Below are 26,822 nucleotides of genomic sequence, written 5' to 3'. Positions count from 1 at the left end.
GGAAAAGTCACAGAATATCTTAAACCAGTTGGTTGCTGGCAACAAGGCTTGGTTCACATGCAGATGTTTTTCTTGGTATCAGACGTGGGGCTACTTGGAAGGTTATCACTTCCATGCTGTGCTTGAGAGCTTCCCAGAAGTATCTGATTGGCTACTGTTGGAAACAGAATGTTGGGCTTGACAGGGTATCATTTTGGTCCAGGAAAGATGCTTTTAGGCTCCAAATTTAATCTTCACAACGAATTTACGTTTTCTATAAGGAGGAAAATGCATTTTTTGATGCAGGCCCAAATGTGTTCATTTCTTCATGCAGATCGCTATTCAGTTCAGAGGCAAAGCTACCAGGGGGCTGGGGTGTGTGTGATGCACCGGGCGCATGCCTGGGTGTGTGTGTAAAATCGCCCCCCAGCAGCACCCCACTCTCCTGTCCCTCTCCCCCGCGGCCCCCCCTTGCCCCCACACTTACCTCATTGAAACAGTGCAGGCTGGAGAAATAGCCTGTTCCCTTCAGGCTGAAAACGGCCTGGTGGGAACTACACTTCCCAGGAGACCTTGCGAGCACCAAGGTCTCATGGGAAGTATAGTTCCCACCAGGCCATTTTCAGCCTAAAGGGAACAGGACGCTTTTCCAGGCTGAACTAAGCTAAGTGTGTGTGGGGAGGAGGCCCGGGCGCCGGGGGGTGGGTGGGCGGGCGATGGAAGGGCGAAAAACACTCCGAGTGCGCATTCAGTAAGCGCACATACCCCAGCCCAGGGTCTACGCATTCTGACCCAGATGCACTGGGATGCTTCTTCTGTATTATGTTTAGATGGGAATATATTTTCTGCTTCTCTCTTCTGCAGTGGCTATCAACCCCAGGCCCCAACACATTATTCATAGGACATACCATACAAAAATAGAACATGCAAAATCATATTCATTTATAAGAGATTAAAATAAATTTATTATCGAATAGTTTAAAATACTTTAAAACTTGTATAGAATTTAATTCCATATGTTATACCACAATATTCCATTGTGAAACTATTTTTTTACCCTCTGGAGATATTTATCAGGTCACTAAACTTAACAGTTTCTAGGTACTGTGTACCTTGTCTAAGTATTCCTGCTTGTTTTCCCCTATAGGTTTGCAGCAGTTAATATATAAAGCACACACTTGTTTGTTTTTCTCAAATTGCAGTAAAATAATTAAGTAGGTCAAGTTCTGGATCAGTTCTATATTAAGTCCTACTAATAATACAGATAATGTCCAAAAAGGTAGCACGTATGTATATATCCTTCATATATGTAGAAAATTAGAAAAATCAGCATTTACTATCAAGATTTTTGTAAATCCTAGTTTGTCTTCATAGATGTAATATTTTTATATTTTCCATTTATGCACGAGTGTTCTGTTTCACAGCCAGCTTACCTTTGCCGCAGACCTTCTGTTATGCAGGGATAGTTCAGGAAACTATAGGCCAGTCAGTCTTGACTTCTGTTCCCAGGAAGGTACTGCAGCAGATTTTAAAGGGGTCAATCTGCATGCATTTGAAGGGAAACTTGGTGATTTGGGGAAATCAGCACAGATTTGTCCACAATGTCAGATCCATGCCTGACAGTGCTTAGATGTCTTGCTGTGTGGGGATTGCAAATGTTTCCTGTAAATGCTTTACGGTTTCCCTCTCCCCTCCCTGGCGATTCCCTGGCGCCAGCCCTCCTGCAGGAAGGTGCGAACGTTCCCAGGTTTCTTGAAGCTCTGTAGTGCAAATGTTATACTCTCTGTGAAACACATTTGGTGGGAATTGAATGGGGGGGGGGGAAATTGAAGGATATAATTGCTGGATCTAGGCGGGAGAGCTTAGATTCAGCTTTCTCTGTTACTCTGCTACTCAGCTTTCTCTGTTACTCTCCTAACCCTAACCCTAACCCTGTTATTTCCACGTTCGAGAGCCTGACACACAACAGGTCCTGCCAGACCTGCTGCATTTCCTTCTATAACTGAGTAGCAAACTTACTGGATCGAGGGAATGCTGTCAATGTTGTTTACCTGGATTGGGAGAACTGCACTCAAAAAGTAGTTGTGGGCATAGGTTTTTGAGTTGTTGTAGCTCTTCACAAGACACAAGGTGATTATTACGAATCCTATGAAGGGAGTTCTCAGACAAAAGTTGCATCTTTGTTCTTATTTTGGAAAGTACCAAATACAATCTAGGCTTTTTGGGAGTTTAAACTCATTCTGTGATAATAGATTATCCTTGGAAGAGAAGCAGCATCACCAGGCAAGAAATTAGTAAAAAAAATCTCATTGAGTTAACCTGGTGTAAGAGAAGAAGAAGAGTTTGGATTTATATCCCCCCTTTCTCTCCTGCAGGAGACTCAAAGGGGCTTACAATCTCCTTGCCCTTCCCCCCTCACAACAAACACCCTGTGAGGTAGGTGGGGCTGAGAGGAGGCCTCTGGAGGAAGCTGTGACTAGCCCAAGGTCACCCAGCTGGCGTGTGTGGGAGTGTACAGGCTAATCTGAATTCCCCAGATAAGCCTCCACAGCTCAGGCGGCAGAGCTGGGAATCAAACCCAGTTCCTCCAGATTAGATACACGAGCTCTTAACCTCCTACGCCATTGCTGCTCCTCAGTGAGATGTACTGGGAAGACTTTAATAAATTAAAATATTGGAGATACCTAGAAACATGGAGCATAAGAGTTGGAAGGAACCTCCACAATAATCTAGTCCAACCCCCTGAACAATGCAGGAACTGCACAATTTCCCCCCATTCCCCCAGTGACTCTTCTGTTCTATGCACAGAAGATTAAAAAAAACTCACCCAGGATTCCTAGCTATTCTAGCCTGGAGGAAAACACCTTCCTGACCCCAAAGTGGCAGTCAGCATCACCTGGGGCCTGTGAGAAAGGGCCACAACAGTCAAGCATTGATATAATCTTTCCTGGCCTCCTTCTCATGATCTGCCTTAGTTCACATATAGTCATCTAAGTTCTGTTTGAAAACCTCCAAAGGTGATCCCAGTACATCCCACTGAGGAACTGCTCTGACTGTCAGAAAGTTCTTCCTAATGTTTATCCAAAAGCTCTTTTGATTTAATTTCAATCCATTCGTCCTGGTCTGACCTTCTGGGGCAAATCTGCACCATTCTGTTTATGGCAGTTATTCCAGTACTTGGAAATAGTTATCATACGACCTCTCAATTGTCTCCTTTCCAAACTAAATATACCCTCATAAGACCTGGTCTGCAGATCCCTCATAATGTGTATTGTCCTCCTTGGGACACACTGTAGCTTGTCGACTGTGTAGACTCTACACCCTTCTTAAACTGCGGTGTGGTTCCCAAAACTGAGCATGATATTTTTGATGAGGTCTAACTATTTCTGAGTATGGACACACTGACACTCCGCATCTGATTGCATCCCATGTCCCACCTGGCCTGACATTGAGATTTCAAAACTGCACTTGCCTTTTTTAGCTACTGCATCACACTGCAGACTCATGCTCAGAGTATGGTCTACTACTCAGAGTATGGTCTGAGCCCTTTGGGGGTAGGGCGGTCTATTAAATTGAATTAATAATAATAATAATAATAATAATAATAATAATAATAATAATAATAATAATAATAAAAAAATTCCTAGACCTTTTCCCCATGTATTACTACCAAGACAAATCTCCCCTATCCTATAATTATGTGCTTGATTTTTCCTGCTTAAATGCAGAATTTCACATTTATCTCCACTGAAATTCATTTTATTAGTTTAGCAGAGTTTTCAATCCTGTCAAGCTCATTATGTATCCTGTCTCTATCTTCTACCATATTTGCTACTCTCCCAATTTAGTATAATCTGCAAATTTAATAAGCATCCCCTCTACTCCTTCATCCAAATAGTCAATTTGGGGGGTGAGGGCTAGTTGGTGGCTGGGGTGTGAGATTCTACATCCTGTGGTCATGGAGCTGATCGATGTATTCTGTGACTTGCCTTTTAGCATCTGAGTTTTCCATTAATGAGCTGGGGTTTAAATCAGATGGGGGCCAATGGGTGCACTGCTCACTGGTTGACTGTGGTCCTCAAGGCCTCAGGGATGTGGGAGCTGGTGGGGTGCTGTTCTCCTGTACTATCAGCACTGGCTATATCACAGGTGGGCAAAATGTACTGCTGAGGGTGCTCTGCAGCCAGCACCAATGTAGATCCAGGATCTGCAAGTGTAGAAGCTACTCAGGTCCCTGCACACTTTTTCTGCCCCTGGACTGTGCTGTAGCCTTTTCTCAGCAACTGTATCTTCTCAAGGAAGAACTGAGATAATTCAAAGTCTCCCTGCAAACAATCATTCCAGAGAGACAGATGTTTGACTGTTACACCAAAACAAAAAAGAAAGTCTTGTGGCTCCTTAAAGATTAACAGTGCAATCCTATTGTGTGTGCATGTGAGGGGGTGTTACACAAAGTGAAGAGACAGTAGTGAGGAATATTAGCTTAGAGCAGACTGCTCATCAGTGATGTGAGAAGCTGGGTAAGGAATCTTTAAGACCGGTGTATACGAAGATCAGCTCTTAGAAGAAAATCCACAGAGAAAAATATAATGCAAATTTGACAATCTTTATTGCAAGGATAAGGAGTTTACAATCACTTGGTTCAATGCAGCAAACATGCACACTCAGAGTTCCTAAGATGTAGACAGGTTGGAAAATAGATTTGGAAAAGAAAAGGGTATGGGATATATGGGTAATATGACCTGATTGCAATGTGAAGATACAGGGTTCAGAGCCAAGCGGCCAGCGTCTCCTTCCAGGGGACAACATGTTGGCCACAACGACAAAGATGGAAAGGTGTCAATGGCACTGAGCAACTGGCCCTTTGGAATGTAGGGTATGTATAGGATGAACAAATACCCCTGGGAATGTCAGGACAACCTTTGGGGAACATTAGGACAACCTCTGGGAGGTGTCCAGATGGATTGTTTGAGAAACAATAGAGTGCATTGTAAGGTAGCAATAGCAGGCAGACCTGCTAGGATCTTACGAAACAACAGCCTCCACTGAAGGAGTTACAACTGAACAAACATATTAAATTTCCTCCATTATACATGCAATGCTTCCAGTGTTGACAACTGAATGTATTGTTCTTCTCAGTTAGTAGCAAGACTTCAATAGCAAATTATTCTTACTTCAAGGTCTAATATTTTCTTTGCCTTGGCATTGATCAATATTAACCTCTGGGGTCAATAAATGTTGGTCCTAGTCTCAAGAGAGATTATTAGCTAACAGAAAATGATTATTTCTCAGTTACCCTGGGCATTTAATTTTCCTATGATCCATCTTTTTTAAGTCACACATGCAGCTATTCTTTTGCATAGTCACCAGAACCAAACAGCTTCATGATATAAAAACAATTCCACATTTTCCATTATAGATGCTTTAGTTCATTTAGATTCTGTTCAGGGACCAAAAGCTCTTTCCTGCATTAGGAACACCATAAAACCCAGGCAACAGGTTCTTTGGACTGCAAGGGGAACATGGGATGGTGTACGTCATAGAGTTGAAAGAGCTGTGCAGTTGACACATCAAAGAAAATTGAAAGACTGGGACAGAGTAAAGGCTGAGACAGAACAGCAAGCAGTAGCAATTTTAATAAATAACAAAATTGCAAAAAACAGTGAGATGTGTTAAATGTTTAAACAATATTTTAGTAGTGTATACCTTGCAATACTGTACTTTAAAAAAATTCTCCATTACAAGAGTAGATGGGTCATAACCAGAACAAGATGCAACTCTTTTCCCCCTGTTTTACCCCCCCCCCATAAAAAGCTTTCTCAAGATTCCATGCCAACAAATGTAAAACGCCACAGTACTGTCCCTATACGTAGCACTGACCCAATTTCTCATATTTTGCTGTATTGTTCAAAGTTTAACAACTTTAGAACTGATTTGTGGGCACTGCTACCAAATATGGATCTCACACTCATTATCCGATAAAAGAAAATGCTTAAGCCCTGAATAGTTCCAAATGTAGAAATTCTGTAGCAGTTGCCAGATTTTTTAAGGCGTGTTTTACACGTAACAATGAGTGATTTTTTTAATGTATCTGGAAATGTTTGACATTTTCTTGATTATATGCCTATTAAAGGTTCTGGACTGGACTGGGGACTGGAAAAAAATTCTCCACAACTAGAATACATTTGGAAATGAACAGAATGGACTGGAACAGAATTTAATGGACAGTTAATACTTTTGTTCATTTCTGCATATCATTTAGGTTTTGATTCTGTCTCTCTTTTTTCTAGTCCTTATTGCAAAAGATTCCTTAAGGGCCCACTTAACCTCTATCCCCCTCAGAAGCATCTGGTTCCTCAATGGAGCCTTTCCCATGTGCTATCTTACCTCACCAGCAAACCATTCAAACAGTTGATGTGATGCGACTCGGCTAACGTGTCCTATAAGGTGGCATTCTTAGTTGTCATCCATTAGCAAGGAGGATCAGGGATTTACAGGCTTTGGTATGTCACCCATCATTTGCCAAATTCCACTCTGATAAGGTGGTGCTTCACCCTAGCATAGAACCTCTACCTAAAGGTGTGTCAGCATTTCATTTTTATCAAGACATAGCTCTTCCTGCATTTCCCCAACCCTCATTAGATGTGGAGAAAGCTTCTCATTGTTTAGATATGTGTAGAGCACTGTTATTTTACTGGGAAAGAATTAGAGCTTTTAGGCGAGACCAAAATTTATTTTTTTGTTTTGCTGGGCCACACAAGGGCTGCGGCGAATCTGCTCAAATATTGTCCAAATGGATGACCAAGGCTATCCTCATGGCTTATGCTGCAGCCCAAGTACAGCGTCCTATCACTATGCATGTTCACTCCACAAGGGCCCAGGCTTCATCAGCTATTTCCCCCACACATTTGGATATTGGAGATATCTGCGGGCAGTGACACAGTCCAGTCTGTAAACATTTATGTTTATGTTATCAATGTGGACTCCAGAAGTGATGCAGCTGTTGGGTCAGCAGCATTACACAGCCTGCTTAAGTAAACATGGTAATGAAGCAGTGTTGTCTGTTTCTACCAGTGCAGGCTCTGTTTTTCAGTGAGAGTGGCTTCATTCAACCTCTCACCCCACCGCCATGGTGGTTAGCTTGCTACTCAGCCAGTTAACCTTTATTAGGCATACTTGTTAAAAAGAATATGAGAACAATCACACTTACATCACAAATTTTGCAATACTTTGTAGAACTTGAAAATCATTACAATTAAGTATTTGTACCATTCTTAACTTCATATTATTGATTGGTTTGGAACTGGTTGCGTTCTTCCATCTCCATCAGGCCCGACGGCTGGCCCCCTACCTCTCCCGAGCTGGTCTCAGTTTCACTGTGATCAATGCAACGGTCACCTCCGGGTTAGACTATTGCAGTGATGGCGAATCTTTTCGAGACTGAGTGCCCAAACTGCAACCCAAACCACACTTATTTATCGCAAAGTGCCAACCTGGGAATTTCACCTGAATACTGAGGTTTTAGTTTAGAAAAACTAGTTTTATTTAGTTTAAGAGGGTTGGCTCCCTCTTCCTCCGGGCCCCACCCACTCCTTGAAGGCAGGGGCCAAGTCCTGAGCTGCTTACTGCTCTAGCCTTTCTAGCATCTCTGCCTCCTCTAGCACCGCCCCCCTGGGCAGTAGCAGCCACCTGGAACACATCTGGCCCGGGCCAGCCGAAGTCCCTCCTGCTCATGTCAAGGAGCTAACGTCAGGCTCAGTGGCCCAGGACCAGCCTAGATATTATTGTGTGTGAAGGGGGGGGGGTGTGATTTTCCAACTCCTCTCTCATTGCGATGAATTCTGTGATAGCCGCGTGCTTACAGAGAGGGCCTGAGCACCACCTCTGGCACCCGCAGGCCATAGGTCTCTACCATCACTGGACTATTGTAACTCCCTCTATGCGGGCCTTCCCTTGTGCCTGATTTGGAAATTGAAACTAGTCCAAAATGCGGCGGCTCGTCTGCTCACAGGAGGTGCCTTTAGAGACCATATTTTGCCTGTGTTAAGTGTAGGGCCTGCATTGGCAGCTCCCAGTTGAGTTCCGAGTCATCTTCAAAGGTGTTGCTGTTAACCTTTAGAGGTTTTACGCATGGCTTGGGACCTCTGTGACCTTCTGGACCGGCCTTTACCCCGTGATAAACCCTCGCTTGGTCTCTGTGTTCAAAGTAGAGGCCAATTTTGAGGTTGTCCTGCGGGTCCCCTTCTATGATGCAGCTGGCCTCCACAAGGGCCAGTCTCCTGTCTCCTACCCCCCTTCCCCTTGTTTTCTGTTTGTTTAATTATGTGGCCCATTTCAGTGGGTACCTTTTGGGTTCCACGGGGGGGGGGGGGTTGGTTCTAGTTCTTGGATGCTGGGTGTATTGCTTTTATTGGTCTTAATAAGGAGACAGGGCTTGTATTATATTTGTACTGGTTTTAACCTTCTCCTGTCTGTATGTGTTTATTTGTACACCACCCTGAGCCCTTCGGGGGAGGGCGGTATAAAAATCCAATAATAAATAAAATAAATAATAAAAATCAGTCCTTCCTAAACATATCATACTTCAGACAATCAAATAAAATATGTTCCAAAGTTTCAACAGTTGTTTTATATACATTACTACTTATATACAATTCTACCAGAATATGGTGTTTTATTAAATCTACCATAGCGCAGAGCCAAAGGGAAAACATTGCATCCGGCCCTAGTAAAAAGCCATCTCTGTTTAGGGTCAATCAGTAAATTAAGATAATATGCTGTATGGTTCGGTTTAATAGTAATTCCATGATATAATGGTGAACAGGATGAGTCTGCATGACTATAGAGCCATTGCTGTTCCTGGTTCAAAAACCGTATTCTTATTTGGATTAACCCTTGGTGTCATCATTAATAGTGTTTCAAAATTGAAACCCAAACAAAACAGGTTTGGAATGACAGAATCCCACCACTTTGTTTTCTGCAGCTCAGAAAGCATTATATAGGTTAAACTACTCCAGGGACGTTGGTATAGATTTTTTATGGGGGGGGTTGGGGGGCCCACACCCCTACCCACCCCTAGGGCGTGGCCATGCCTCCCCAAGCCCCGCCCCTGGCCTAGCGCTTATAAAAGCAGCTCTCCAAGGCCGGGGATGGCAGACGCCCTTGCCCTGCCCTCACCAGCCTCCCACCAGCTGGGCTCCCTGCCAGCAGCCGGCAGTTCCTTCTGCCCTCCCCTCTGGCCAGAGGCATAGAGGGAAAATGGAGCCTGGTGCAAAACCTGAGTTTGCGACCCCCACCCCCGGCAACCACTGTGATGCTGGACTCCACCCCCAAACAGCATCACTTTCAATGGTGTTTAAACTAGAGAGCCCAAATTCTCCTTTTAAATCCACCTTAAAGGGAGAATCTGGGGTCCCCAGTTAAACAACATTGAAAGTAATGCTGTTTTGGGGTGGATTATCCCCCACCCTGAAACAGCATCACTTTCAATGTGGCGTAGTTAGGTTATGCAGGTGCATTCTAATCTGGAAGAACTGGGTTTGATTCCCTGCTCTGCCGCTTGAACTGTGGAGGCTTATCTGGGGAATTCAGATTAGCCTGTGCACTCCAACACATGCCAGCTGGGTGACCTTGGGCTAGTCACAGCTTTTTGGAGCTCTCTCAGCCCCACCCACCTCACAGGGTGTTTGTTGAGAGGGGGGATGGGCAAGGAGATTGTAAGATCCTTTGAGTCTCCTACAGGAGAGAAAGGGGGATATAAATCCAAACTCTTCTTCTTCTTCACTGAGGACCTCAGATTCTCCCTTTAAATCAATGCCGATGGGGGTGGATTTAAAAGACGAATCTGGGAAAATGTGGGGGAGTGCCTGCTGTCAGGGGTGCAATTGTTAAGCTAGAAGAACCAAACTTTTAGGGTATCTTTGGGAGACTCTCCTGATGGTACCACCCAGGTTTGGTGAAGTTTGGCTCAGGGGGTCCAAAGTTATAGACCCTCAAAGGTGTAGCCCCCATCTCCTATTAGCTCCCATTGGAAACAATGGAGGATGGGGGCACCCCCCTTTGGGAGCCCATAGCTTTGGACCCCCTGGTCCAAACTTCACAATACCTGAGTGGTATCTATAAGAGACTCTCCTGATGATACCTGCCAGGTTTGGTGAAGTTTGGTTTAGGGGGTCCAAAGTTATGGACCCTCAAAGGTGAAGCCCCCATCTTATATTTGCTCCCGTTGGAAACAATGGAGGATGGGGGCACCCCCTTTGGGAGTCCATAACTTTGGACTCCCTGAACCAAACCTCACCAAACCTGGGTAGTATCATCAGGAGGGTCCCCCAAACAATCCCTGAAAGTTTGGTGCTGCTAGCTAGCCTAAACAATGCAGGCCAAAAACCAATAAACACTAAAAATGTTTTAAAACCCCACAAACCGGGGGGGGGGGGGGCGAAGCTTTGGACATGAAGGGGGGGGTTGAACCGGAGAACCCCCCCCCCCCCTTACCCACGTCCTTGAACTACTCTTAACCATATTAAAGCTGCTTGCTACTCTGCCAAGTGACACTGTACAGGAAGATGAAAAACACCATTACTGCTGACGGAGTGGTCTTCTGCACAGGCACACGCGCCTCCCCCGCTGTGGACGGGGTTCCTTGAGCACACCGGTACTTACCTGCTTAGGTTCACTGTCCATGGTGTCCATGGGGGCGGTTGGAGAATGGAGCGGATTGCTTCGCGCCCTTCGTTGAACGGCTCCCACTGGCCCTGCCTCCTGCCATTCCGAGCTACCTGGCTCTGGGCACCAATGGCGGCGTCGGCAGAGGCCAGGGGGCGGGGCGTTACTAGGAGGGCGGGCGGGAGCCGGCGAAAGACTGGGCACCGGGAGGAGGGGAGGGGCGTTCCTAAGGAGGCGGGGGACGGGGCAAGATGGCGGCGGCGCGGGTGCTCCCGGGGACGCTGCCGGCGGGGCTGGAGGTGCTGCTGCTGCTGCTGCTGGGGGGGGCGGCGGCGGCGGCGGCGGCGGCGCGGGGCCTCTACGAGGCGGGCCCGGTGCGCGTGCTGGAGGCGGGTTCGGTGCGGGCGGCGCTGCTGGGCTCCGGGGCGGCCTGGCTGGTGCAGTTCTACAGCTCGGCCTGCGGCCACTGCGTGGCTTTCGCGCCCGCCTGGCGAGCCTTGGGCCGCGACGTGCGAGGTGGGCGCCTGCGGGCGGGGCGGGGCTTCGGCCTGGTGGGGGGGCGGCGGGAAGGGGGCGGGGCTGTGGATCCTTTGACCGGTTTCCGGGGCGGGCGGGGGGGCGTTCGTGCGCGGCCGGCCTCTCCGGCAGGCAGGCAGGCAGGCAGGCAGAAGCCCCGTCCCTGCTGCCTCCCGCTCGTGCGGCCTGTTTTGTGCCCCCTTCTCGGCCTCGGGGGTGTCTCGTGGGGGCCCTCGCGGCCTTTCTGGGGTTTCAGACCCTGCGGACTCGTTGACCTCCTCTGGGCTCCGCTCTTCTGCTCAACCCCTGGCTGCAGGGCCCTCCTCCTCCTCCTCCTCCAACTTCTATCCTCACCACAACCCTGTCAGGTGGCCTAAGCTGACCGTGCGCCGGAGCTCCCCGTGTGAGCTTGTGTGGCCACGCGGGGATTCAGACCTGGTTCTCAGCCTGGGGGTCGGGACCTCTTTGGGGGTCGAACGACCCTTTCACGGGGGTCGCCTAAGACTCGCTGCACCAGTGTTCTCCATCTGTAAAATGGACAAATGTTAGGGTTGGGGGTCACCACAACATGAGGAACTGTATTAAAGGGTCGCGGCATTAGGAAGGTTGAGAACCACTCCTATAAGGCCTCTGCAGCAACTGCAGGGCTGGCTGGTTTTTTGGGGTGGGTGGGGTGTCGCTGTTTAAGTGGGATGGTGTAGAAGCTGTTGTTGAAGCCCCGTGTCCAGGTATTGTCATTTTGAATGGTACTGATTAGATCTATTTATCTATATACACTTTTTAAACATAAGTTTTTTCTCTTGCTGAGGGAAGGGACCAACCAGGACCCCCCAGGGGCAGCTGAGTCCCAGGACTGCATTGTTCTTGAGAACTCACACACTTCCAAACATGCTTCTGCAGTAGTGGGGCTCTTTGTAACCCCCAGGCTGGGATTTTTCATCATCTTTCCACTTGCTTGGTGCATTTGCTCCAGCTTGTGGATTCCCATGAATCACCATGAAATGTGTATTCTGCAATTGATGGGACCTGCAGCAGAGATGAGCATGATCAGTAGTCCACACCAGTTTTCATCTGATAATTGGCATGATTTATATCAATATGTTAGTAAGTTATCACCATATATACAACTGATGTATCAGTTGCCAATATCAGATGAGAATGAAGGCTAGTAAACGAATCAAACAGGAATGTGACTATGTATTGTCGAAGGCTCTCACGGCCAGAATCACTGGGGTGCTGTGTGGTTTCCGGGCTGTATGGCTGTGTTCTAGCAGCATTCTCTCCTGACGTTTCGCCTGCATGCCAGCCACAGATGCAGGCGAAACGTCAGGAGAGAATGCTGCTAGAACACGGCCATACAGCCCGGAAACCACACAGCACCCCAGGAATGTGACTGCCTTTTCTTTTCAGGGGCTCCTTTGAGAGCTCTGAAGCATTAGCATCCCAGATGGTGCACCTTATTAACTGGTTGTCTCGAGATGGGGCTGCATTGTTGGGAGGTGATTGGTTTATGTTAGCTTTGCAGCTCATCTGTTCATTGTTTGAGAGTCTGAGGACAGTGGAAAAGGAAAGAGCAGCAGTCGTGAATCATTAATGAGGCACATAACTGAGCCAGCCATGGCTGACGTGTCTTCTCTAACATGGCCTGTCATCTCTGTGGTGTGTGTGCTTGCCTGGATGCTCCATCCTCTGTTCAGAGGCTCTTGAAGGGACTCTGATGCCTCTTCAGCTGTCGGCATCTTATGGACTACAAAAGAAGAAGAAGAGTTTGGATTTATATCCCCCCTTTCTCTCCTGTAGGAGACTCAAAGGGACTGACAATCTCCTTTCCCTTCCCCCCTCACAACAAACACCCTGTGAGGTGGGTGGGGCTAACTGGCATTTCCAAAGAAAAATAGAAGTCAAAGAGAGATGCATTTCCACCGCAGTGCAGCCAGTTGGCATTTGACCTTAAAACCATTTCCAGACTTTCCATATTCTTTTTGTATAGAAGCAAAACTAGTTTATTTCTTCAAAATGTCCAGGATTTCCGCCTGCCCATCCACCGTGCAACTAATTCTGAGCCAGGTTCAAATCTGAATGCAGCCACAAAGGTTACTGGATGATTTTAAATCCAGCCTCTCTCTTTCTTGGACTTACCAACCTCACAGCAGAGTTGTGATGGTAAAATGAAAGATTGTATGACTCCTCAACCCCAAGGAGACTTCCTGGCAGCATGAAGAGGCTTAAAATGCAAAAAAACCTCCTCACCACTAGGAGGCCCTCATTGGGCTTAATATGAGCAACGTGTAGTTTTTAATTCAACACACAGAATCTAGCTGCTTTTAATGAATATATACTGAGGCGTTTGCCTAAGTTAAAACCCAAAGCAATTGTCATGATGGAAATTTGAAGTTTATCCCAGAGACATATACAGAATATTATACAATATTATACTCCCTTCAGGGGTAGGACGGTCTATTAAATTTAATTAATAATAACAACAACAATAATAAGCATCTGATGTTGCCTTTTTAAACCATTGCTTGGTGCATGATTAACTACTATTTGTTGTATATCACATTTTAGTATATAAGCATATAAGTGACTTAGAATATATTTATTGTCATCAGCTCATCTTTTAAAAATACTCAATGCTTGAAATAGATAATCCTTTTATGGGTAAGCAACAGTAATGTGTCACCAACAAAATGGTCAAGCCACTTCTAAACAGGAGGTTACCAGAGACCCCATCATGATGGAATTTTGGAGCTTAGTCAAAGACACATTGGGAACATGTACAAGCTTCTAAAATATTATGCTTGGACTAGATAATCCTTTTATGGGCAAGCAATAGCAATATGTCACTAATGAAGTGGTCAAGCCACTACAAAACAGGAGGTTTCTGTCAAGATATTTGAACTTGGTACATCTCTACAATTTTGTCATAATACCCAGGCAGAACAAACCACTTTTATAATTCTTTGCTTCTGACCAATAGCTCCAACTTTTAAAGTAGCAAGATTCTGCGCTGTGGCATGCTTAATAAGGCCGAAAACTGTGGTTTAGTTTTTACAACCCAATATTTTATTATATTGTTGAAGGCTTTCATGGCCAGAATCACTGGGGTGAAGATGCCAGCCCCAGATGCAGGTGAAATGTCAGGAGAAATTGCTACTGGAACACGGCCATACAACCCGGAAACCCCACAACACCTCAATATTTTATTATTTTAAATGTATTACCTGTATTGAGTATTGCTGCACACGATCATTATGGATTATGTAACATCGTTATGTATGCACATTGATCTTGAATCATAATAAAGACCTATGATATGATGCCATGTTTGATGACCTTTGGGAAGACGGAGTAGGATTGTATTGCTACTGTGTAGAAATGTAAGAATAAAACTTTTGTTTGCTTTTAGAATGGGAGTCTGCAATAAAAATTGGAGTGCTGGATTGTGGTGATGAAGAAAACTATGAAACTTGTAAAGAGTTTGGAATTCAGTACTATCCAACTTTCAGGGTAAGCAGCTTCACACCTGAAGACAAATTATTTTTGTTCTTATTTTATTAGACCAGGGTGCACCATTGGTATTTGACCTTGCCTTTCACCTTTGCATGTGAACCATTAACATTTCAAATGTAAATTCCTGCAACAGACTAAATAAAAAGTGTCAAGAATTACTAATAAATTGGTCTGCTAACCTCCTTGGTGTATTAGAGCAAATATATTCTGTTGACTCTACACATTGACCAATATGGGCATTTAATTTATGTCTTGTCAAGAATAATATGGAATTTGATGGGAACTTGAGAAACAGCTTACAAAAGTGCTTCTATTATTATTGTGTTTGATATCATAGCTGCCAGTTCTTTAGTTGGTTGTTGGCCTTTCATTACAATTCGAGCCTCACCCAGAGGCCTAGAAAGTTGTAATGTATTGGCGCAGTATTCGTGCGGATCCCAGCAGGCTGCCTTCTGAATCTGGCAGATGTTAATTTTGTTAATGTGTAGATGTTTCAAGTGCTGTCCCAGTGTTTTCGGAATGGCGCCCAGGGTGTAATCCTTCTCATTTTCCCACAGTTCTTTCCAAAACTGAAGTGTTGCATTTTTCTCTGGTTTTTCACTTTTGACATTGATCTTTGTGTTGTGGCTTTGGTAGAAACGCCTTTGGTCTGATCAAAATTGCTGATTTTGTCTGTACTGGGCGTTTCTTGCTTCACAACTTTCAATTTTTCTTGCTGTGGCTGTTATTTGTTGTTTGGTGATCTCCAGCGCTTGTTCAATTGTTCTAGTGTCTAGCCAGTACCTTATAATTAGTTATTTCATGATCTTGCCATTCTTTAATCTTCGTTCCTTCATATTGTTCAGGTTACTGGGACCTGACCTTAGTTTTTTTGATCTTCTGTTCCAGTCGAATTTTCCACTTTGGTTTTGATGTTGGGTTTATCCTATGTTTAGGTGTTTCAATGTCCAGTTCTTGTGTCACCATTATAGCCATAGTCAGTCCATCAGTTGTTTCCATGGGGACTTTCTCTGGTGGTTGCACTATTATTCTCCTGTGCTGACGTTTTCATCTGGTAGTTCTACTGTTATGTCTCCTGATGTTTCTGGAGTATGTACTATTCTTTCTTCTGGTGTCATGGTTGATTTATTTTCACAATTTTTCTGGATTTCTTCCAATTCTATCTCTGTATGTCAGACTCTCGAACGTGGAAATAGCAGAGACCGTAGGAAAGTCCTAAAGCGGTTTATTTCTTGCAATGCGTAGAGTAACAATAGAAAGCAGGATCTGAGCTAGAGAGCTCAGATCCAAGACCTATATCCTTCAACCCCCCGTTTCGCCCCACACCAAATGTCCCTTACAGTTTCTACAACATTTGCACTACAGAGCTTCAAAGAACCTGGGAACTTTCACACCTTCTCGCAGATGAGCTGGCACCAGGAGGTTGCCAGGAAGGGAAGAGGGAAACAGGAAAGCATTTACAGGAAAACATTTGCAATTCCCACACAGCAAGACATCTAGGCACTGACAGGCATGGTCCTGACACTGTAAACACTTTATTCCGTATGATGAATCAGCTTTGATCTGCCATTCTTTGCTCAGTGATATTCAAATCTGGGTAGTGTTTCCACAGTTCGTACTTTCGCTTCAAGGACCTTCTTTTTTCTGCTTTGGAGTTGTAGTAACAAGCCATAATGGCATGAATTTCTTCTGTACTATACTTTTTTCTTTTTGAAGTTTGGTCCATTTGTAGCCCACTTATCGATGCATGCCCAGGGACCTCAGCATTCAACACGACGCTTTTTAACCCATGTGATGGCCAATGCAGTATGGGATTATTTTTTTATTTGTATCACCATATTGTATAGGTTGGTGGACACTCTTAGTCTGGTTTCTCGGTTGAAACCTGTCTGGCTTGGGAGACCCTTCTGGTGGTATACCTCCAGCATGGCTCTCAAAATCATTGAAGCATGCAACCCCCTTCCCCACAACAAGGGGGTGTCCATGCGGGATTATTATTGACAAAAACAACAAACACATTGTATCACAACCACTAGATCTATAGCTGTTGTTGGCCTTCTATCCGCTTTGAGTTCCACCCTGGAACTTAGGAAGACGTTATGTATCAGTGTAAAATGTTTGCAGAGCTGAGTAGAGCAGCTTTCTGCATTTGGCAGACAGTGATTTTATTGAAGTTAAGTTGTTGCAAGTACTGCCCAGGGATTTTGGGACAGCACCCAGCGCACTGATCACCACTGGGATCAGCTGCTGCTGGTCTGTGCCATAGACGCTGCAGTTCAACTTTTAAATCTTGATATTTTGTAATTTTTTCTAGTTGTTTTTCTTCTACCTGGATGTCATTGGGTATTGCAATGTCAATAATCTACACTTAGTTGTTCTCAACTATGGTAATGTCTGGTGTGCACCAGTACTTTATCTGTTTGAATTCTAAAGTCCCATAATATTTTGGCTTGCTGATTTTCGATCACTTTTTCGGTGTTATGTTCCCACCAGTTCTTGGGTGTGGGAAAACCATAATTTTTACATAAATTCCAATGAATCATTTTGGCAACTGAATTATGCCGCAATTTATAATCAGTCTGCGCGATCTTCTTGCATGAGCTGAGTATGTGATCCACAGTTTCATCCACTTCAGTACACAATCTGCATTTGGCATTGTTAGATGTTTTATCTATTTTTGTTTTTATTGCATTTGTTCTAACCGCTTGTTCTTGAGCAGTGAGAATTAATCCTTTCTTTTTTAAGTGTTCCAGATGTTAACCATTGTCATGTTTTGGTAATGTCTACTTTTCCACTGATTTTATCTACATATTGATCATGTAATGCTTTATTATGCCAGCTTTCTGCCCTTTCTTTTGAAGTTCTACGGTATTCTTTTTTTGTAGCTGACACCTTCAGTAAGTTCAGATTTTTGACTCCTTCCAGGGCTGGTTGTTGACTACCCTTGATGTAATCTGCCAAAGCATGCGTTTCTTCTTCTACCATTTGTTTTATTTGCAGTAATCCTCTGCCAACAATTTTGCGGGGCCGATATAATCGATCAGTGTCACTACAAAGATGTAAAGCGTAGTGCATTGTCATCAGTTTTCTAGTTTTTCTGTCCAAAATGTCGAAATTAGCTTGAGTCCAGTCAATGATGCCAGCAATGTAACAAATCACAGGTATAGCCCAGGTGTTTATGGCTTTGATAGTGTTTCCACCATTTAATTTTGTCTTCAATTTTTTAAACTCTTTGTGTATATTCTTTGACTGCAGTTTTAACTTGACCATGTTTGATGTTATCTAGTTCCAGAATGCCCAAGTATTTGAAGGCTTCGTTCATGTTGTTTTTGATCATTTGGCCATTGGGCATTTGAATTCCTTCACTGTTTTTGATTTGTCCTTTATTTATCATTATTGAGTCACATTTTCAAGTCCAAATTCCATTGATATATCTGTACTCAAAATTTGGACTTTGTTGGTCAATGATTATATTTCATTTTCAGTTTTTCCATACAGTTTTACATCATCCATGTACAAAAGGTGTGAAATTTTTGCACTGTTTTTCACTGTTTGATACCCCATATTTGTTTTCTTCAGAATCAATAACAGTGGAATCATTGCAATGACAAATAGTAAGGGTGACAATGAGTTGCCTTGGAAGATTCCTCTCTTGATGTTGACCCGTCCAAAATTTTCATTTCCAACTATTAAGTCAGTCTTGTATTTTTTCACTGCATTTTCTGTGAATGTTATTACATTTTTATCAACTCTGAAGTTTTGCAAACTTTTGATGATCCAACTGTGGGGTACTGAGTCGAATACCTTTTTATAATCAATTCAGACCATGTGCAGGTTGGTTTTTCATGTTTTGCAATTCTCTAAGACCATTTTATCTATCAAGCATTGGGCCTTTGTGCTCATGCTTTTCCTTTTATTTCCTTTTTGCTCCACTGGAACAATGTTATTTGCTTCCAAAAAATTCATGATATTATCTGCTATAATTCCAGTCAGCAGTTTGAACATTGTGGGTAAACATGTTATAGGCCTGTAGTTTGCTGGAGATGCGTGCCTTGCTGGATCTTTTTGTAAGAGGTAGGTTCTGCCAGTTGTTGACCAGTCATCAATTTCACAACTGTGTAGTGCTGTGTTGAATAGTTTGGCAATGACTGAATGTAAACTTGTCAGATATTTTAGCCAAAATACATGCACTTCATCATTATCAGGAGATGTCCAGTTCTTGACTCCTTTCACTCGATTTTGTACCAAATCTATTGTTATAATTAGTTCTTCCATTAGATTTTTACTCATCTCCTTTTCAAATTTTTTCATCCAACCTACATTTTGATTATAATTCTTTTCATGTTCCCATAGTTCCTTCCAAAATTGGGTAGTTTCCTTTTTTTCAGGTTTCTCAATTTTACTTGCTTTGTTGTTGTTAATAGTTTGGTCGAATTTTTGTTCGTCTGATTGAAACAGCTGATTTTGTTTGTACTGAATGATTCTTGCCTCATATTTTTCAATTCTTCTGGCAGTTGCTGTTATTTGTTCTTTAACAATTTCCAATGCTTCCTAAACTTTTCTGGTGTTGAGCCAGTACTTTTTTATCAAGTAACTGTCAGAACTCCTCTGCCAAGACAATGAAACAATTGAAAGTCCAAAATATTTTATTGCTACAAGCAGAAAGAACGCAAAAGTGTTCTGAAGACACTTACAGCAGACAATATACTTAATGATTTCCCTCCTCCCCATTGTGATCCCCATCCCTCTGCATCAGGCAGTGTAGATGAAAGCAGCCTACCACACACCCCTGTCAATCCCCCCCCCCATTGACAGCAAAGGAATGTTTCAGGAGCGGAGGCGCTAAAGCAGCTGTTCATCAGAAGAGGATGAGCCAGCTGTTGATCCAGAGTCCTCTGCAGGGCCCTCGAAGTTAGGACATTCTCAGAGTCCACCCTCAGCACCACAAGCAAACAGTCTTCCCGGTTCACCCACCCCTTTAGAGCAGCATCGCCAACAGTTACTCCTTGAATTAGCTGAGCGTAGATGATCAGCTCGACTGGCTGCTCGGCATTTCTAAGTTACAAGCAGGACCAGCTCTCTAAAGCACATTCCTCCAGCGTTTCGCCCTCACGCTGATAAGAGACAGCTCACAGCTGGTGCATTTTTGCAGAAGGCGATTCGTCACCTTGACGGTTACTCTGCTTCGGTTCTGTGAATTGCTTAGAAAAGCAATTACCGGTAACGACCCTTGGACTTTGCCCCCTGGACCTGCTTTTGGATTTGTGTTTTGGATTGTGATGACCTGGTAGATTGGTGAGCTTGCTTACTGATTCTCAGACTGAACTCTAACCAGCCCCTTGTCAGATGCCTTAAGAGACGTTTCTGACCTGTGTTTAACCTGCAGTAAATATCTATCAGCTGCACCCTGTCTTCTGTCCATTTTTGACAGTCAGCCCATGACACCCCCAATGTGTGAAATTCTAAAGCACAACATTCTCTGTAACTCACTGCCAAGGTTACATAGGTAGGTTGAGGAAGATAAGACACCTGTGGGAAGCAACAGCCCAGAACATCAAAGCACAGCAGAACTACTGCAATACTGTACATGAGCTGATTGGTTTGTTAGATGGAAGTTGTTTCAATTGTCATCAGTGCCATGTTTACATCCCTCATTTGACAACCAATCTGGTATATGATTTCTTTTTCTTGTCTTCACCATGGTTTTGGGTTTGGGGCACATTTAGTCTGGCTCCTCATCAGAGGCCTCTCTGCCTTGGGTGACCCTCCAGCTCAGCCACTCTGACTCATTGGAGCACATAAGCCCCACCACCACTCCAAGGTAGTGCCCTTTGCCGGGGGGATGATGATGATGATGTTTGGTATCCCAGCTGCCAGGTCTTTATCTGGTTGTTGGCCTTTAATTACAATTTGAACCTCACCCAGAGGCCTAGGAAGTTGTAATGTATTGGCGGGGATCCATGTGGATCCCAGCAGGTCTGCCTTCTGAATCTGACAGATGTTGATTTTGTTGATTTGAAGATGTTTCAAGTGCTGCCATAGTGTTTTCAGAATGGTGCTCAGGGTGCTGATTACCACTGGGACAATCTCAATTGGTTGTGCCATAGTTGCTGAAGCTCAATTTTCAAATCATGGTATTTAGTGATCTTCCCAAGTTCTTTTTCAACATCCTGCTGTCACCAGGTACCGCTATGTCGACAATGGTCACTTTCTTATTCTCGATCACTGTGATGTCCAGTATATTATGTATGAATACTTTTGTCTGTTTGGGTTAGAAAGTTCTCCTCATTTTCCATGACTTTCTCTGGACAGTGTTTCCACCATATTTTAGCTGTCCTAATGTTGTAATTCCTGCATAAATTCCAGTGGATCATCTTGGCCCCTGTGTTGTGCCTCTGGGTGAGCTTTTTGAAGCAACTGAGTACATGCTATACGGTTTCATTAGCTTCTTTGCACAGTCTGCATTTTTCGTCATCCAAGGATGATTTTTTTATTGTGGTCTTGATGGAATTTGTTCTAATAGCTTACTGTTGAGTAGCTAAAATCAGGGATTCCATTTTCTTTTTCAGTGTTCTAGTAGTTAACCACAGCCAGATCTTTTCATTGTCCACCTTGTCCTTGATCTTCTCCAGAATATGCTCATAGTTTGTTGTGCCAAGTTTCAGTCCTCTTTTTAATCACATTTTTTCTGAATTCCTGTTTGGTTTCCTGGGTCTTCAGTAAATGTCTGTTCTTCACCTCAGTAAATGCCTGTTCTTGACTTTCATTCACATAATCAGCCAGCACATGTTTCTTCTCTTCCACTGTTTGCTTTACTTGCAGTAACTCTCTGCCACCAGATCTCCAGGGAAGGTATAATCTATTGGTACCACTGGTGGGTGTAAGGCATGGTACATTGTTATAAGCTACTGAATTTTTCTATCCAATTCATCCAGCTCAGCCTGTGTCCAGTTGATGATTCATACAATGTACCTGATGACAGGTATGACCCAGGTGTTGATGGCCTTAATGGTATTACCACCAATTAATTTTGATGTCAAAATTTTTCTGACTCTCTGGGTGTATTCTCTACTGACCACATTCTTCACTTGCCCATGCTTGATGTTATGCAGCTGCAAAATTCCCAGGTATTTATAGACTTCCTTTTGGTTGCACTTGATTAGCTGGCCATCAGGCATTTCTATACCATCACTCTCAGTGATCTTGCCCCTCTTTATTGCCACAGTGGTGCACATTTCCAGCCCAAACTCCATCAAAATGTGGTGAATATTTGGACTGTATTCACTAGTGATTAGATTTCTGTGTCTGATTTCCCATACAGCTTCAAATCATCCATGTACAGCAAATGTGAGATTTTTTTCAAGCCACAAATAGAAGTTAACACCTTGCTTGTTAATCATGTGTGTCTCAGGGAAAAACACACACACACGTAAAGATCTCAATCTGCATCAGATATGAATTAATGGTAGCACTGTGTGAATAAAACAATGATTGTTATTGAAGGAGGCTGAGCGACACTGTCAGCTGATATCTCTGTGAGGGACGGAGAGGATCTGAAAAGTGAAATGGTCATGGCTCTCTTGAGATTTTAAAAGAGACAAAAAGAGTAGTGATATATGATGACCTGACCTATTTGTAACCCTGAGAGCAGGAGCTGTAATGTGTTGTAGGTACTCTCTGTGAGTGGAGAATGGCATCACAGAAGGTTTACAACCTGTGTACAGTTGCATGAAAGGGAACTACCATTAATATAACAATCATTAATTTTTTAAAAATTTATTTTATTGGATTTGTACCGTACCCTTTCCCAGCCAAGGCTGGGCTCAGGGTGGCTTACAACAAGCTTAACTTAAAGCAAGTATAAAACCTTGAAACAGCATTTATAACCTGGCATTCATAGCATAATCCAGCCTCAAAACCCCATCCACCTCCTATCCCAACAGGAATTACTCTCTATTAGTGAGGCAGAGAAGGGGAGGGGGACATGCAGGTTGGAAGTGCACAGAATAAGGGAGACCAGCTTCTCCTTGGTTTAACAGACTCATGGGTAACCTTAACCTAAAGCATTGGGGAGGGGATAGCTTCCTGCAGCACCCCACAAACTAGCAGATGCCACTGAGACATTGTCAGTGCAGACTGGGTGGGGCTCGTGTGCTCCACAGCAACGCACAGCATTGAGGAGGCTCAGAGCTGGGGCTATGCTGACAATAGTTTAGCAGGGAATAGTTCAAAAGATACCAAGTCTGTGGGAGAGTCCAGAGCAATGTCCATCAAGCCAGGAGTCAAGAAGCCAGGAATGTGCACAGCAACAAGGAGAAGCTGAGAGTCAAGGTCAAAAAGCTGGTCTGTAGCCAGTCAGGGTCTTGGAGACAACAGTGGCACACAGGCAAGGTCAGGAAGAGCACACTTTACAACCACAGTGCCAAAGGGCTTTTATTCCTCAGAGCTACTTGCCTGGAACTGCTCCTGGAAAGGCTCTGGGGTAATGCCTAGCCGGTAATCTTGTTGCATGGTGCCTCTCCTTTAAGGCCAGTCTCAATCTCCATCTGCAACAATGACTTCCATCTGGAGAATCCAGATCTGCTAGCATCTGCTAACGAGCTCTGAGCCAGAAGCCTGTGTGAGTTCTGGCCCTACTGATTCAGCTGGCTTTTCTCTGCAAGGCTCAGTTAACCCTTCCTCAGATGTGCTGTCAGCTACAGCGGGAGGGGGGGGAGGGGGATGACATTATCCTTCAAAGCATCACCTGCTGTCCCTGGTCCTGGAGAAACAAAGCCAGCCATTTCAGGGCTGTAGCCCTAATCCCAGCATTATTGAGATGTTGGGTCAATAGGTTGTAATTGTCTGTGTCAAAGGCTGAGGTGAGATCTAATAACACCAACAATTCTGACTCACCTCAGCTGTAAATGGAGCTGGTCTGTGATAGCGACCAGCACGGCCTCCATCCTGTGGCCAAGACAGAAGCTAAACTTGAAGGGGTCTTGGATGAGTCATCCAGAAATACTTGTAGCTGTTCCACAACCGCTCTCTCAACAACTTTACCCAGAAATGAAAAATTTGAAACTTGGCAGCACTTGGCTAATCCACGGGATACAAAAATGGCTTATTTAAGAGTGGGTGTACCCTCCTTGGGAAAACTTCCAGCTCAAGGGAGAGATTGATAATATCCATCTGGGGGCACTTCATCACATTGCAGCTGGCCTTCAGCAGGCACAAATCAAGAGGACAGGTGCTAGGTTTCACAGCTGTAAGTACTCTGTTAACAGACTGAAATGGTTCAAAGTTGGACCAGAAGACGGCCAAGGGACCTCCTTACTGTGACAACTATTGGCACGAGGTTATGGCAGAGTCACAAGACTTTATCTGCAAAAAGCCTCACAGCTAGTGGCCAGATGATTATTTTTAGATCCTGTCGGCAAGGATGTTAGGATCTGAATTAAATAATTGAGCTGAGCGTGAGCTAGGGGAGGCCATAGAGGATGCGTAGTAACTCTTTGCCACCTTAATTGCCAACTCATTGTTTCATAAACATCCTGTAAGATGTTCTAGCAGCCTCGTCAAGATTTTGCCACCAAACTCACTCCAGCCCGTGTTGTTGTGGGAATGAAGAGGGTGTCGGGGTACAATTACATCAAGAGTCAGACATTCCAGTCCTCCACAAGCTCATCAAGTGAACCGTCGGTAGGTGTCAGATTCCACAGAGCATTCTGGAAACCCAGTGGATCCATAAATCTCTGTGGGTGGGCATAAATAAGCCCATCACTTAGACAGATGGAGGTGTTGATGCCCACCTGGGCTCTCAAGGCAGAGTGGTTTGACCATGACACTCATGTCAATAGAGGTCAGTGCTACGTGTGCCCCTGTCCTGAAGTCTAAATCCAGCACGTGGCCTGCCTGATGTGTGGGAACGTCATAACCGAAAAACGTTGGCAAAGATTATGAAATTTTTTTAACTGCAGCCTTTTCATAAGGGACACTCCTCCCGCATTTTCGGGACATTTTTCTGGACTTTGTTAATAGAGAGCTTGCAGTCTCCTGACCTTGAATCCTGAATAATTAAAGTGTATCCTGAATAATTAAACAAGTTATGCCCTAGCCTCAGTGGTTGGGGTCCAACCTACATTTTCCTCAGGTGAAAGAATTTCTATCTCCAGAAGTGCAACTTTCTTGCCTCCACGCTTTTGCTGCAGGAAGTGCTCGAGGGGAGAATTGGCAAAAATGCCCTTGGAGTCTGGCAGAAATTGTAGACTGGGTCCAGCCCAGTTCTGGTCTCAACAATCTTTCTGTATCTGTAACACACTGTGAAATCTTAAGTTTCATGTTTCATTTTTGTTCTCTTGTACAGAGTGAACTGTCAGTAATTTCTCCAAAGCACTTTTGAAATAGTGTCATCATTATTCAGAATGTTTATTTGTTTAAAATATAGTTTAAAATTGTGTGAGTTGGGTTGAAGAGCTATTGTTTTGTTGTTGAGTCTGTTCTAACTCTTCCTGTTTTGTTGGATCCAGGTGTCAGGTGAAGATGACCCTAGAGACTGAGTCAGACACAAAAGGCTGTTAGACTACTAGTAATTCAGTTAAATGTTCCTCTGCTTGGCTTTGTTATGAGAGTGATGGCTGTTGCAATTAAAATCCCCTTTTTAATCCCTCTCACAGTACTTCAGGGCTTTTACCACACAGTTCACGACTGGAGAAAACCAACACGGTAAGACAGTGTCTCATTACACTTGTGTTCTTTGAGATTTTGATATGCTAATTCCAAGAAAGGAAGGTGGCTTCCAAATGACTACTAGACAGTTTTTAAAATTGTTTTAATTATTGCTTGGGAATTTAAAAGAATTGATACCAGGCCTTTTTCTCTCTTTGGATTGTCTTTGGTTCTCCTTCCCAAAAGTCTTTGTTATGGGAAGCTGCTATGAGCTACAAGGATGCTATGCCTTGCAGTTGCCCTTTAACTATTATAGACATTCCAGAGCCTAGTTGTACTATCCTTAAAATCCAAGCATCCAAGAGACACTGGTATCAGAGATTACCTTTGATGCTGACCTTATGGGCCCAGCAACTTCTGAGATAGGGCAAGGAGTTTGGACATAATTCTTGAATGACATGTTCCTTCCCAATACCACCTTTTCTTAAAGGTCTGGATAATTTATAGGTGCATAAATTTTTGATTTGACATTTGTTATTTTTTATGTGGTCTGAAAGGGTATAAACCATGCCTGCTTGTCTTTGTTCAGTGCTGCATGCCAATGTTGCAAGGGCTTTGCTTGTACTTGGTATGTAGATGGAATATATTCCTTACTGTATATTTGCATTAATGGGTTTCTTTGGTTTTTGAAATCCATGTTTTCTTTCTAGTTTGCATTATACAATAAATAGATGTTAAGTGTTCAAAAGTCAATTGTCTGTCTCTCCTTGTTAATCTGGGTATAAAGTCACTCACTCTGTCTGGGCAAGAACTAACAAAGGGAAAAGTAAATTCTCTAACAACATAATCTAAATGAAAACATCTGCTGTCATCAAAGTTTGTCTAAGGCCCAAACTACACAAAATACAGTTAGTGTTGTCCTATTCCAACTCACAGCAGCTATGGAGACCTTCCCCTTGTGTGCTGTGGCCCACATCCAAATAGGACCCTGTGGTGCTTGGACAAATAAGTCCCTCCCTCAGCCACCATTTGACTGCAGAGAATTCAAGTCAGGTTGAGAGAACTGCCCAGAAGGCTTCTCAAATTTGTTCAGTGGGCTTACTTCCAGGGAAATGTGAATAACTGTTAGCTTAACAGAATGAAGTTTTCTGTCTGTCTTGTTGGGCTCTGGCAAAACCTCCCTGGGAATTGTAGTAATGCACCGCTGACCCAGCAGCACCGTGGTCGAAGCGCTGGAACACCTACGCTCCTACGGCCTTCTGGTCGCACCGCACCCCCACTCCTCATCCCCCTATGAGTCACGGGTCATGAACTGTCTGGCTCAGTCACCGGGCGCAGGGACAATGGTCTTGCCCCCAGGTGAGGATTAGGCTCAGACGCTTACGCTCCTCTCCGCACGTAGCCAGGTGAGATCATGCATCACATGATGATCTCCCACGACCTCCGGCTTTCTCGGAACTCCCTCCAGGTTTCTGCTCTCCTTCTACACTTGATAGGAATCA

The 26,822-nt window shown here is 44.0% G+C and overlaps 1 protein-coding gene across 1 annotated transcript in view; it reads left to right on the top strand.

Moving 5' to 3' along the window:
• The first annotated feature begins 10,895 nt into the window (after positions 1 to 10,895).
• Positions 10,896 to 26,822, top strand: part of QSOX2 (quiescin sulfhydryl oxidase 2) — a 128,684-nt gene continuing 112,757 nt past the window's right edge. The window contains exons 1-3 of the mRNA XM_048512192.1: positions 10,896 to 11,160; positions 14,570 to 14,670; positions 25,329 to 25,377. Coding sequence (XP_048368149.1) covers positions 10,896 to 11,160; positions 14,570 to 14,670; positions 25,329 to 25,377 — 415 coding nt within the window. The remainder of the gene's footprint in view (positions 11,161 to 14,569; positions 14,671 to 25,328; positions 25,378 to 26,822) is intronic.

This window comes from Sphaerodactylus townsendi, linkage group LG12 (genome assembly GCF_021028975.2).
Source record: "Sphaerodactylus townsendi isolate TG3544 linkage group LG12, MPM_Stown_v2.3, whole genome shotgun sequence".
Classification (NCBI taxonomy): domain Eukaryota; kingdom Metazoa; phylum Chordata; class Lepidosauria; order Squamata; family Sphaerodactylidae; genus Sphaerodactylus; species Sphaerodactylus townsendi.
Note: the sequence above shows the minus strand (reverse complement) of the source record. Positions and strands in the feature narration are given on the sequence as shown.